Source organism: Lonchura striata, chromosome 7 (assembly GCF_050655825.1).
Source record: "Lonchura striata isolate lonStrDom1 chromosome 7, ASM5065582v1, whole genome shotgun sequence".
In the NCBI taxonomy this organism is placed as follows: Eukaryota; Metazoa; Chordata; class Aves; order Passeriformes; family Estrildidae; genus Lonchura; species Lonchura striata.
The window spans coordinates 11841525-11855841 of record NC_140709.1 but is presented as its reverse complement, the minus strand read 5'-3'; the positions used below and the strand labels follow the sequence as shown (position 1 = coordinate 11855841).

At 44.5% G+C, this 14317-nt stretch overlaps 1 protein-coding gene across 1 annotated transcript in view; it reads right to left on the bottom strand.

Annotated features, from left to right (window-relative positions):
* Positions 1-6783, bottom strand: part of TFCP2L1 (transcription factor CP2 like 1) — a 35458-nt gene extending 28675 nt beyond the window's left edge. Inside the window, exons 1-2 of the mRNA XM_021526311.3 lie at positions 6625-6783; positions 2270-2421 (exon numbers count right to left, since the gene is read on the bottom strand). Coding sequence (XP_021381986.1) covers positions 2270-2421; positions 6625-6686 — 214 coding nt within the window. The 5' untranslated portion in view covers positions 6687-6783. The remainder of the gene's footprint in view (positions 1-2269; positions 2422-6624) is intronic.
* Positions 6784-14317: the final 7534 nt, after the last annotated feature.

The following is a 14317-nucleotide window of genomic DNA, read 5'->3' as shown; positions in this document are numbered from 1 at the left end:
AGTGGTGAAGAGCTAAAGCTGAGAAGGAAGATTTGAATAGCAAGCAGCAAGAATCACCCAGCAAGGAGAAAACCCCAAAGCCCTTACTCACAATTTGAGAAAGTAACCACACTGGATGTGAATTGCTTTGCTGGTGCTGCTGGGACAGCCACTGTCTTTGTATCTAACTTCCTACAAGCCAGCCATGACTGACACACAGGCAGGGCAGAGGGACATTCATTAATTAAGTTACCCATTTGCTAGAGTAATCCATCACAACACTCAAGAAGGGAAGTTTTATGTAACAGTGCTTGGCCAATCCATGATAAACACAGAGGGAGGTTAAGGTGCAAGAGGTGTCCCTTTACTTCGAGCCAGCACAAGCTGATAAGGTATAAGGAATGGTCTTAAATTTCTTCACAAGATGTAGCTTTGTAGCTAGGTCACAGTGCTCTGGAATCAGCCAGTTCTTCCCGAAGCCACAAGCACTGGTTCCAGAAACCTCAGCTGCCTCAAGGTCCCCTTCATGCACCTCCTCAAGCTCATAGAACATAACTCTACTAAGGGGATTCATTTTCTGGCAGAGCCTTTAAATCCTCATCCCTTTTTGACCCATGGCAATGTTCTCACCAATAGCCCACTAACAGAAACTAGATACTCCAGCTTCCCAACACAGCCCCTCTGCACAGCTCCTGCCAGCCTCATCCCTGCTTTGCCCCTCCAGGCCTGCCCAGCTTCATGCTCTCTGTATTCTGCAAAGACACATCCCACCTTGAGGGAGGAAAGATAGATGATATCCAAGAAATGACAATGAAACAGGAAACAGTGCCAAGATGTAGCAGTAGACAACTCCTTGCAATAGTAAGCAGGACAAAGCCTAACACAACACGGTCTATCTAAAAGGCAGTAACAGTCTTACTTTGCAAAGGGAAACATGGACTGCTCATGGTATTGCATTAAAAGCTGTCTAACGTTTTCCCTGCCAAGGTAAAAAAAGTAGGCACTGCTTCAAGTATGCTAAAATACTTGGCTGTCAACAGATTTTCATTTAAAAAAAAAATCTTTTATTCCAATACAGGAAAGAATTGTGTTTCATAGGAAGACTCATCTCAATCTCACAACTGATATGCCCCATTATAACCTCCTGGGATCTGTTTAGATGTTTATTCATTCTGTTTAGATGAATAAACTGAGATGACACAGTCACATATCACAAGCATCTTTTAATCCTGAGAGACAGAACAGTGCCAGCTTATGTGGCAGAAATACCTGGTTCCTTGGGCAGAGCCTGCAGTACTTCACTGATCTTTCTGTGGGGGTTCTATGGGTCTACCACCTGTCAACACAGATCCAGCAGCCAACTCCACCTGAGGTCAGAGTCCAAGGGAGGTCAGGACCCTGATTTCTACCAGCGTTAAGAGAAACCTATCCAAGGAGGCACCCAAGTCAGCATCCTACTCAGTGCATGAAGCTTAAAGAGATAGGGCAGTATCCTGAGGCAGGAAAGGATCTTAGTGAGAGGGCAGACAGCCTTCAGCTTGTTGTTAGGCCCTTTTTTCACAGCCTGGCAGAAATGGAGTGAAAATATGTTTTAGCATAATCTGTGCATTGAGAGGTCTGATCCCCTCAAGACCCATGCACAGGAGGTCCTATAAAGTGGCAGCCAAACACCAACCACAGATGTGTCTGCACAAATGCTGCCAAAGGGGGGAAAAGAAGAGAACACAGAGAAACAAAGTTTATCCAGGAATATGAACTATTCTGTGAGGTCAGCTATAGAAGACCTTGCGGCACTGAACCCTTGCAACTTGTCAAGGTAGGCACTGAGCAGAGCCACCAGCCAGCCTGTTGGAAAGATGTCACTCTGCCCAGACCTCAGAGCAGCCCTTGGATACCTGCTAAATCATTCCCTGGCTATGCCCTCCAGCAGTGCTGGGGGACTTGCAGTGGTAAGAGCCCTACCCAGTCCAATCTGCTTCATCAGTCTGGCCTTGCGAGATGAAGGCAGGAGGATGCAGCTTAAGTTGTCTGAGATCAAACCAGTACTTTGCCACAGGGAACTGCCTTATAACACCACCTTAAGTCAACAGTTACATCAGTTATTTTAAAATAGTTGATAATCTGGTATCTAAATGCAGAAAATTAAATATTCCTCCTTTCCTCCACCCTCCTCCCACTTCTATCCCTCTTTTCCCATCCCACTGCCCTCCCAGTAAGGCAAAGTATAGGATCAAATCTCATGAACTGTTCCCAGGAAATATCCTCTCCTTCAGTGTACTGCAGGCCCTACCTTGGTTGAGGTAGGTCAGAGTTTCTTCGTGCAGTTTCACGGCGGGGGAGGTGGCTGTGCAGAGGACATACTGGAAGGGTGGCAGTTTGGCATCGTTCTCAGGAGACAACTGCGGCTCTTCCTGCTTGAAGATCGGCAGCGCAAGGACATCTCTGCAACGTACAAGTTATACACAGTCAAAAAGAGTTTATGGACTATTCTAGCCTCAATCTGCATCTGGCTCTCATGATCTGAGGTAGCAGGGGTGGTCTCTGAAAAACACCTGGTTAAAATGGCTAAAAGAGGGAGAATTTGGCCTGTTTAATGTAACCAGGCAACTTCTGCATCTAGGATATCAACACTGTACACAAAAGAACATAGCCCTGGCAAAACAGCATCTCTGAGAATTAAGCCAAATTTTTAATAAATAAATGAGATTTACTTTTCGGTTAAGCAGTCTTCTTGATGAGGAAAAATTATCAAAATAGATCCTTCATCCTTATGGACATATTTGATAAAGAGTTCTCAGGTTCTCAGATAAAAGCCTTTAAAAAAAAAAAGGCAAGAAAAGGCACTTTGACAGCCCAATGTCAGATCAGTAGAATGTCTTCAAGTCGCAGCCATGGGTGAGAAGTAGACACAGCCCTGGTGTACAAAGGTGGTATTCAGGTAAATGATAGATCAACAGCTGGATTAATTTATTCTTAATATCTCCCTGCATTCTAGTAAACCTGGTCCCAAGGAATCACACAGCTCTTAAGTCAGCACTGGGCTACCTTTGTAAATGCACACACAGGTGTGAGGGAGCAGCTTCACTAGGACCTGCACACAGCCTCAGCTCCCACTTCTTTACAAAATGCTGATAGTGACCTGCCTGCTGACTTGGTCCCAAACTGATGCCAACCCACACTAATCCCCAAGCAGAACTGGTATTAGCAAGGCTGAGAGCTCAACAAATGATGAGTTGATTAGTACAAAATGAGATGCCAGGAATAAGCATTCTTATCTCAGCCTGTCTGGTACTGAAGAACCACATTAGCCTTCCTATGCCACTGACGCTGCTGATCATTGTGTCCACCTACTTAAAACATTAATACCCTTCCAAATTAGGAGGATTATACTGAACAGGGTGACAATTCAGAATGAGCGATTCTTTTTCTCCTCTATTTCTTCCACATGCATGAAGACTTGAGATTCACTTTACACAGGCTGAAGTTCTGCTCCTTTTGACAACCCCATACACAAAATGCTCTAAGAAAACTATCCAGCAAGTACAGGCATGCAACCCTAAAAGGGCATTAATAATTTTTTCCTTGCCTGTTCAGTTAATGATCCACTCACAGGACTCACAACCTTGAAGGCTACCCAGGTCATCAGTGAAACAGTGCAGCAGTTTAGAATAAACTGCTTAAGTGCCTGGTTCAAACACAGGTACTCCTGTTTAATGGAAAATAGTGCCAGAGAGCAAATTGTGCCATTTCAGACGCAGATAGAAGAAAAGAAACACCCACCTCTGTTTCCATTCTCTCTTCCAACCCCACGCCCCCAGTATTATCAGCCACTCGAAGGCATTCAGCCCCATTTGCTTCCTGGCATTACTGACATAATCACAGCTCTTGCCTAACTGCTGCCACGGAGAGGGATTTTTTTTCCTTAGCGATGATTTACTACAGCAATGAAGTGACAGAAATGCCTGCAGTAGATTTCTGAAATAGATAGCATTGCTCCACACACATGCAGGATCTGATACTGCTCTGGAGTCATTTCACTCAGCCCGGAGTCATCTCACTCAGCCTGGATGCCAACATTTGCTCCTAAGGATGCCAACATTTGCTCCTAACCCGCTCTGCACAATGCTCTCTGAATGCCTGTGGCTTTACAGATGAGAGCAGGTCAAAAGCTCCATCGCCTGGGAACTTCTGCAGTTCAGCAGAAGCAGTGCACAAAATCTGGCCTGGCTTTAACAGTTAGGGGTGAGGAATTTGTACATATACTCACCTGAAACAGCTGAGATATTTAGGCAAGGGGAAGTCAAAATTTAAATACCATATTTCACATCAGGTTCTTTGCACCCCTACACCTGCCAGCACAGCTGTCTGACCACTGAATTCTGCAAGCATGGAGGAATCCATGACTTGGTTTCTGGAAAGCTTCACCATATTAAAGCTCTAACAAAGCCACACAAGTTAATCACATTTTTATTCCTACAGCATTTAAAGTAACGGCCTGTGGTATAACTGCTTTGGGTCAAGACCTTTTTAAGCATTCAACCTTACTATAAGTGTTTGGACCTTAGAATGAGCTCAAAAGAATTTTTAACTTATAAGTATATAAAGCCATCACAACACTTACTCAACTCTTCACTCAAGAGTTGCAAATCAAGTTTAGGGGAAAACCGGCTTTTACAACAGTTCCTATCCTTAAAAAAAAAAAAAATTAACTCCTTAAAACTCTCCCAATTTTCACCGTTATGCTAAAGATTTTACAGTTCTGGACTTAAATAACAATTCATTTGCATACCTGGAAGGAGAGCAAGTTAATTGAGAGTTCAGTCTGCTGACAGAACAGAGAGTAAAACACGTACTGCATTTTCATAAGAAATTAATGAAAATTTGCAAGAATTTTTCTGTAGCATCATGTTGTTCCAGCTACAAATACCACTGAGGTACAGCAGAACTTACACGGATGTCTCAAATAGACAGAAAGCTCTCTATCTCTGCAAAATATAACTTACACAAACTTTTCTTACAGCAACTTCAAATATTGTACTATTTCAGCTTCTTGTACTGTTACTACAAAAGGCTATGGAAAGCCTTCAGAAAGGCAATGCTCAGCAGGAAAATGCCCCTGTTAGAAATGAATGTCTTGACACATTCTCATGGAAAGTGAATTGGCCAGAATTAGCCATCTCTACATAAAGAAACAAGGGTTTTGTTCAACCAACCTCTCCTGAAATACCTGAGGGCATTGTTGCCCTAGAAGTGGTTATAGGGATTTTAATCCCAGATAAAACCCAACATGTTAACAGCAGTAGATACTCACTAAAGCTGAAGCTTGTTCCTAAAACACTAACAGGTCACCTCCATATCAGCAGCCTTCCTGACAGAACAGATACCCTTTAACTCCAAACCAGCAACAAGCCAGCAAAAATAAGCTAATATGTTTTCTGGCCCATTAAACAGAATTTAAATTGTGGAGTAAAGCCTGACCTAGACCTGATGATCTTGTAGCACTCTTGCTACAAATCCATGGAGTTAATGCAGCAGCCTGACCACCGTAAACACCCTCTAATGGAGAATATGCTGATGCTCCTCTGCTAGTACCATTTTTACTGTCCTAAACTAATCAGATTTGCAAGTGCAAAGCAAGAGAGAACAGGACTTTTGCCACATACATGTTGTGAAACTGAGTTATTGACATAGAGGGAGGAGATGAAGAATCTTGTACGAAGAAACGAAAAAGCTGCCAGAAGGCAAGGATCTCCCAATATTATATCATTTGATAATGGGAGATTATTATTTAGTCCAAAATAAAATTCCTTTGCAAGTACACTGATATGTAGCAGGAATAGTCAAGATAGCGTGTCTCCTTGAAAAAGAAGCATTATCTGTATTCGAAGTGCTTCCCCAGACAAACTCAATGTTCTCTCAAGAGTGGTTATTTGGGGGTACATTTGAAAGTCAGAGTTCTTGGGCCACAGCCACGTTCTCCACTGCCACAATTCAGCAAAATCCCACTCCAGCAATAGTCACCAGCAGACGGCTGAGCTTTATATCTTCAGAAAGGAAATAATTCACAAACACCCAGCAAAACGGGAACTCCCAAAGTTGCCTGCTTTGACATCGTTTGGAGGGAGGAAACACGGGCTTGCGCTACACATGTCACAGACTATTGTTCAGCAGCCCTTGTACTTAAATTAGGCACATTTAATTGAACGCAACTGTGCGGAGGCAGGAAAAAGCTGGTTTAGGCAAGTTCAGAAAGTGAAATTCTGGGCTTTTCACACATCGTCCTAAAACGCAGAGAAAGAAACCCCATCCCCAGAAAACTGGGTGCCTTCTCAGTTTGCCAACAGGCGCTGTCCTAGACCTCCGACAGCGCTCCGCCGCTGCCGCACCTCCTCGCCCGGAGCTGCGCTACCCCAGCCCGGAGAGGACGGAACCCGGCACAAGCGATAAAGCAACGCTGCGGGGAGCTGCCTAACCAGGCGCTAAAACAAATAAAGAAGGAAAAAGAGACAGCAAAAAAGGAAAACGGTGTCTCAGACAGAGGGAGCGGCGGCGCTGGGCACCGGGAGGGAAGCGCGGGCAGGCGGCCGCGGGACGGGGCACCCGAGCGAGCATCCCCGTGCCAGGGCTGCCGCCGCCCGGACTCACCGCAGGTAGCTGCCGGTCGAGTGCTGGTTGTAATGCTCCGGCTGCGTGTGCCAAAACAGCATCTTGGGGGCGGCCGGCGGCGGTCCCTGCGCTGCGGAGCGGCGGCCGCGCTGCCCGCCCCACGGGTGCCCGGCACGGCTGCCGCCAGCTGGAGCCGCGGCCCCGCCGGCTCCCGGCGCTTTTATGGCTCAGCCCCGGCGGGCGCGGGTTGGCCGGGCCGGGCGCCGCAGCCGGGCGAGCCCTCCCCCGGCCCGCCCCGCGCCAGCCCCGGCCCGGCGGGCACGGGCCGCGGCCCCGGGGCGGAGCGCCGGCCCCCGCGCCGGGCGCGGTGAGGGGCCGGGGGGGCCCGAGGGGCCGGGGGGGCCCGAGGGGCCGGGCACGGCACCCCGGGCCATCCCCGGCTGTGCTGGAGCTGCCGCCGGGCCGCTGAGCTGTGGGCGAAACCGAGCCGCTCCATCCTACACCAGTGTGGAAGTCCTGCTCAGGTTCCTCGGCGGTCCCTGTTTTCCTTAAATGAGCCGCAGCTGATGGCTCCGTGCTGTCACTTACTCTCCCCTGTGCCTCATGTCAACGCCCTTTGTGTCAGGGGGTATTCTCCAACTGAGAGCAAGAGGCAAAGTTTTCCAGAGAAAGGTAGATGAAGAGGAGAACAGTGTCAGAAACTAAACTCACCCCCCACCCATTTGAAACCCTCCTGTCCTTTCTATCTCAACTCCCCAACACATACGGAGAAATCTATTTCTTTTCCATTTCAAATTGCAGATCCTGATCCTCGCCCACAAAGCTGCCCACAGCTGTCATTTTCCTAACTCTGTGCTCTCAGGGCTCTTTCATGTCCCACCAGTCATTCTCTGGTCTGATAGTTTGGAGGGGGGGAACAAAAGGGTAGAGGGACTCCCTGTTTAGTTCTTTCACACTGTCTATCCACCAGCAGAAATTGAAACAGATCTTTAGTTACTCTGAATCATTAAACATCTTTCAGTCAGTTCTTCAGGAGAGGGCTTCCTATCCCTGAGGTTCCTGGTCAAATTTCAGCTGAGAAAAAGGCACTTGACTCAGGGTACTTGTCAGCATTGACTGTCAGATTTCACCGTCGGATGAGTTTTTTCAGTCAGATGAATTTTCTATTTTCCTGCCATGATTATAGAATCTTGCTATTGTCCTAGCATTTATAGATCATTGTTAGGTCAAGCCCAATATAGTCAGATGCAATATAACTATAGGCATTGGTTTTTTGCATCTTGAGGTAAAGAACAAGGTAGCCCGAAAGGTAACTAAGCAGCTTTACAGAGGTGTTATGAGTAAAAGTTTTTAGGATGCATTGCTTACATCTGTTTGTCTCTGTTAATTTCAGAGTAAGAAATTGCACATATCAATGTCCCTTTATGGTGTCCTCGGTTACTACACAGTTAGACAAACACTGGCTCTAGCAAAGCAAAATGGCTGGAGTTATCTTTTTTATACTCTTGAAAATATTTAGCTCTGGTCACACAACATCTGAGACCTTGATTAAGCAAAGACTATATATAGCTCTTGGACAGAGAAACAAGGCAAAGTTTGCAGAGCCATCCAAGGACTTCTCTAAATAGTAAATATCCTTCCACAGTTTAAGTAGTTCGCCGCACCTACTGGGGAAATATGAAGTCCATTGTGAAAGTAAATTGCCATACTGTATAGAACAAACGATCCCATCAAGTCTGGCGTGATATATTTGCTTTACTATCCTTCTAGAAAGTACATATGTTGGAATGAAAATTACTTTAAAATAATTTCACTCATTTCCTCTCTCGCTTGTTGATGAATGTAGAAAATAAGGTGAAATTTACTAATTAATTTTACAGAGACGCTGGCAGCAGCTCTCATTCCTGTCATTCCCATTCCTTTCTAAGCCAAATCTGATGAAGAAAAATACTTCTTTTTTCCTTGTCTACCTCTCCTGAAAGAAATCTCAGCCATTTCATGGTCTAACTGCTGCTCATCCCCCAGTGCAGAAGTTTGTGTCACAACATCAAATACCTTCTCCTGGCCTTCAGAACCCACCACATCACACAGGCCAAATTATCCTCTGCACCTCTCTCTCTGGGGCTCCCAGCATCTGCTCTTCCTCTTACCTTAACACAACCCCTCAGTGAAGAAAACTTCTCCATCACAGCTTTCTCACCCAAACTTCCCTTTACTTTCCTACTTCCTCCCAGATTAAAGTAATTTCTTTTCTGTGCTGATTGCTTTTCATCTCTCATTTTAGATGCTTGTTCAATTTTCCATGGTAAAATACTTTGATCATATGATTAAAAGGGATTGATTGAATATTTTGTTTGATGGATTTTTCTACTTGAGGTAATGCTACGAAGGAACCTTGGGATACTTTTTGTGTTGAAAAAAGGTATTTTAAAAAATCCTTTTCCTGTGGATGTTTGTACCTGGAAACCCAAGTAGCATGCCAGTGAGTTCAGTCCAAAAGTTCATTCTGCTGCTTCACTGTTTGTTGCAATCCCTTTAGCTAAGCACTGAGTGGGAAACTCTTTCATCTGCTTCACTGGAGAGTCAAGAAGTTTTGATCAGCTTTTCAGCACCTGGAACCAAACTAGCAGAATTTGCAGTGAAGTGACTGAGATACAGTCGCATATTCAGTTCCCTTTCTGCTCTGGAAGAACAATGTTCCCATTAGCCAAGGGTCTAAATGGATGTGAGCATTATAACACTGTAGAGATGGCTACCGATCTGTAAAAGAGGTGAAACTCTTGCATGAAACTGAAAAGAAACAGAACATCTCTATACCTTTCTGACTTCATCACAAACATCTGGGAAGTCTAACACGATGTTCTATATCAGTTTAGCAATTTTGTGTTCACAAAGCCCCAGATAACCTTGAAGGATCAAGGGTGAACATTATACTGTACCAAAGAGCTCCCAAAAGCAGCCACTTATTCAGGGATTACTCCACCTCCCTCCTGATGCACAGACCATAGAATCTGGGTGAACTGCAGGGATCTGAAATGAGCTGCAGAAACTTACTGAGATGGTCACCCAAGCACTGAATATGCTCTTGTGAAAAACAGTCAACATGTGCCTTTTGTGTTGCCTTTCTGTATATTTTAGGTCACAGGTTTCCAGCCTTTGACTTGGGGATCCTTGGGAGAGTTATATTGAAGGAAGCTCTGCAAGATAACCAAGAAATGTGACTGGGCTATGACTGGCTAAATTTGCTCAACTTTCCCCAGAAAATACTGAAGGCAGCAGAAAATAGAAAGGACTGCAAACCTGAGGTTTTAATCAACTGCAATATTATGAATGAAAAAAGGAACAGCTTTTACACAGCCCTTATTCTTTTAAATTGAGAAAAACATTGCTTTGTCTTTGACAGGGCTTGGGACTGCTTCCAGTTGCAAGTACAGGCTTTCACAGGTAGCCCACTGACCCTCAAGGTCTCCTCATTTATTCCATGCTGGTCCACTTTTCAGATGGAAACCAGCCTAGATGTGTTCCCATGGCCCTCAACAGAAGCTCTGGGCAGTGGCTACCACCAGGAGTATGAATGTAGTCGTGGTGTTACAGCCAAGAAGGAGGACACTGAACTGGAAAAACTGAGAATGAACAAGGTCTTGAAAGTGTGTATTATACTGACAGAAACACAAAACTTATTTTGGTTTTACAAGAGGAAGATTAACAGGTGACTCAAACATAGTTTATAAATACTCACATGGAAAATCAACATTTCATCAAATATGCTCCTGAACCTCAAAACAAGAGCCACAGAATAAACACTGCAAGTTAATAAAGTGAGGCTAAGAACAGGCTGCAGTGAAGTATGTATTATGTATTATTATGAGTATAACTTTCCCAAACTTTGTGGTTAAAGCCATCTCCCGCCATCCCTATTTTCTAGATATAATTACAAACTAATTTTTTTTCACAAAAAAAAAAAAAAATTGAACAGAAAGGGATTAATTTAGGTCCTGTGGACAGTTTGACAGAGAAGAGCAAAGAAGCTCACCACGACTCTTTACTCTTTCTATCTTTACAATCTCTGACGTCTCCTGCCAAAGGCTTCCAAAAGCCATCTTATTAAAGTCACCTCCCTGCTCTACCTCGTGCGTGTGGAGCAATGTGTCCCCTTCCCTGACAATCAAAATGCCCCGATGCTCATATGTTGTGATGTGCTGTCAACACAATCAGCCTGACACAATGAGAACCACATTAACTGAACTTAATAGCAAAACAAATATCAGGAAGAATACCACACAGACTGGCTTATTTTCTTATCCAAGTCATTCATTAAAACCCTCACCATTTTCTTACTTATCAGAGGTCACCATCAAATTTCCAGCTGCCACTAAATTTCCAGGCACAACATAGCACTGATGTATCCACGAGGTCTTTTTGCCACAGAAATTAAGCCTCATTTGCGAGCTCTCCCCAGTGTCATATTAATCATTTTGACTGTCCTGATTTTATCACCAGAATCAAAATTTTCTTTCTTCCTGGTGAACATTTCTTTTAAAGTAATTTTGTTGTGGAAACAAAAAAAATATTTACACAATGAGGAAGATGGATGATTGGATGACAAAATAAGTGCTTTTTAAATGCTCATTATACATCTATTGGCATTGGCTGTCTCATTGTGAGCTACAGGCTGCAATCGTGGGGACACACAGTAGTCGTGTTTACATTGCTGCAATAGAGACCTCCAGAGCCAACAGCACAAGTCAGAAAGCAGCACATGACTTAGGGAAAAAAAAAAAAACCCATAAGAATGAAAGAACAACAGCAGAAAAAAAAAATGTACTTTTTGAAACAGCTGTGCCCAGAACATGGCTGGGGGTTAGATATGGTCCCTCTGCCTGAGGTCACTATCTGTGCTGCGCTCCTGTCCTGGCTGGAGCAGCATGAATACATCACACCCTCACACACCAGGGTGGCAGGGCAGGGGAGACCTTCACTGCCTGGTGCTCTGGGGGGAGCAGTGGCAGGAGGTGAAGCATTGTCACTCAGAGCTGACAACAGCCCAGCTCTGCTCACAACTCTGCTGCCTTTGCTTCATAGCTGAAAAATTGTAGCTGGGCCAAAAATATCTGTGATGGCTGAGTGTATCCCACATCCGCCCACCAGCCTGGTCTGCAGGCCTGCCCCAAACACTGGTGTCAGCAGGGAGAAGTTGCATGGGGAAGAGAGGCCAGGAGCCAGGCTGCAGCAAGAACTGTCTGCTTCAGCCAGATTTGCCAAGGGTGGGTGTGGGAAAGCAGAAGAGGTGCCAGAAGATGTCTAGTCCATAGATCCCACAGACCAAGGCTGTGTCCTCTCTACTCATGGAAAGGGAGTCCTAAAAGTCTGAACAAGAGGCAGAAGACTCCCTCTGGAGACTTGCAGGCACTGCCAAACTGGGTGGGATGGTTGGCATACTGAGCACCAGTGCTTTGATCAGCAGGCCCTTGGGAAGCTTGAGGCCATGAGAAACCTCACTGAGTTCTGCAGAGCCATGCAAAGCACTGCACCATGCTGGAGTAACCCCAAGCATCAGTTCGGGCTGGGAGCTAGCTGACTGCAGAGCAGCCCTAAGGAGAAGGACCCAAGTGTTGTTGAAAGATTAAGTACAAAACATCTGTTCCCCCTTGCCACAAATGAGGCAAACCACTCCCCATAATGGATGAGATCAAGGAAAGCTATCGCCCCTTCTCCTTGGTGCTGGTGGAACTGCACCTGTTTGAGCCTCCTGTTCAAGGTGGAGAATTTGGACAGATCCAGCAGGTGAACTGCTGAAACACTCAGCGCACAGACCACTTGTCCTGTGAGGAGAGCTTGAAGGCATTAGGCTTGGTGGCTCTGAGGATGATGAGGTCAAGACAGGTCCTAATAGCAGCCCATTATACAAAGGCATTAAAAAAGGTGATGAAGTCAAGCACTTCTCATTAGCAGCAGTGATCAATGCAATGTCCACAAGCTGTCACTTGGAGATTAGACTGAGCATTAGCAAAAACTCCTTCACCAGAGGACTGGAACAGGCTACCAGCCAGGCTTTGGCATCTCCATCCTTAGAGGTGTTCAAGATGACAGCAGCAGAGCCATGGTTGATATAGTCCAGTGTAGGCTCCAGCTCTGTTTTGAGGTGGAGTTTAGATTAGAAACATTCAGAGGTCACTTCCCACCAACATTTCAACAAGTCTGTGGAATCCTGCAAGAGGTACTATGGTCCTGACCCAGGTTTTAGTGTACATGCTCCATAATCCCCTTCCTACTCAAGGTGGTATCCAGGTCTTTACCAAACGTGTAATACCCTAGCACACGTGGGATGTCCACAGCTTCCTACTTCCTGAAGAGACTCATGGTAAAAGGTCTGCATGCTGCTCTACTGCATGTGCTGTCCTGCCCCAGTGAGACTTCTGTGTAAAAGCCAGCTGAAAAGTGGTTATTTTTAACTCTAGAGGAAAGGCTTTATTATAATCTGGACTTGGCAAAGTAACAGTGTCAAGTAGCCACATCCTCTCCAATGTAAACTCTTCAGACATGAAATAATTCCAGGATAATTACTAGACACAGTTGTGCACATAGAAAGTACTCAAATGCTCCACCCCAAGGCAGTTATCTGTTTTAGGACAGCACTAAGTATGAAATACATTACAGTCTCTCATTTCCCCTGAAACACTTTAGAGACATTTTGAATTCCTTAAGAGGAAAACAGTTCAAGATGCTTCATGTACTCAAAACACCTTTCAATAGTCCCTCAGAGAATGCTTAGTACCTCAGCAGAATCACAATTTACAAGATCATACTCCTTAGCAAACCCTATGTTTAAAAATTCAAAATACAAGAATACATTGGCAATTATTATCATCATTATTATAATCATATTTTTCTTTGCTTCAAAGTAAAGCTTCCATCAAATGAGGTTTTTCTTATAGAAATGCTCTAGTTAGATGATTCACACAACAAATTCATAACTAAGAAGATAGACTGGAAAAGGGAGTGTGGTTTTCTTTTATTAGCTACATGTAGTCTGACTGTAATTATTCCCAACTGGAATATTTGTACATAAAAGCAATTTTGCAATGACAGTAATTTGTACAATTATTCTAATAACATGTTACTGCCTTAATTTTTATAAACAAATTCTAAGACTCTTTTTTATTGTGTTTGCAGAGCAATTCCCAAGTTAAATAATGAAGCCTCCCAAGTTCCCTACAAGGTAAGGTAAGGTGAGGTGAGTGGAGACTGACCTCTACTGCTAGTTACAAATGCATTTATTTCCTCAATATTTCTTTCTCCCCCAGTACATCCCAGATTTCCTGCTTATACAAGGTGCCATCTCTTGTCTCTGCAAGTCCTGTGGGGCAAGTTAACACATTTGTATTGATTAGTTAATATATTTGTATTAACTTTGTATGATGGGATAGAGTGTAGATGCACCTTACATGTGTAAATATCCCATCACCATTAGGTAATGACCAAGTCATCTCACATTGCAGGAACCTTGAGGGCAAACTGACATCACCAAGACACTGATGGATGTGTAAATAAATCCCAGGGTGATGAAGCTCAGTCTACCTCTCCTTGGCAGCCACACAGTAGGACCAGGGAGAAGCCATCTCTTTCAAGGTGGGACGTGCAGTACTGAAGTCTGTGATTTCACTTTCTTCTTATGCATCCAGGGATAAACTAAGAATTGTTTGACAAAAAGTAGTGGAGTTACAGGAATGCC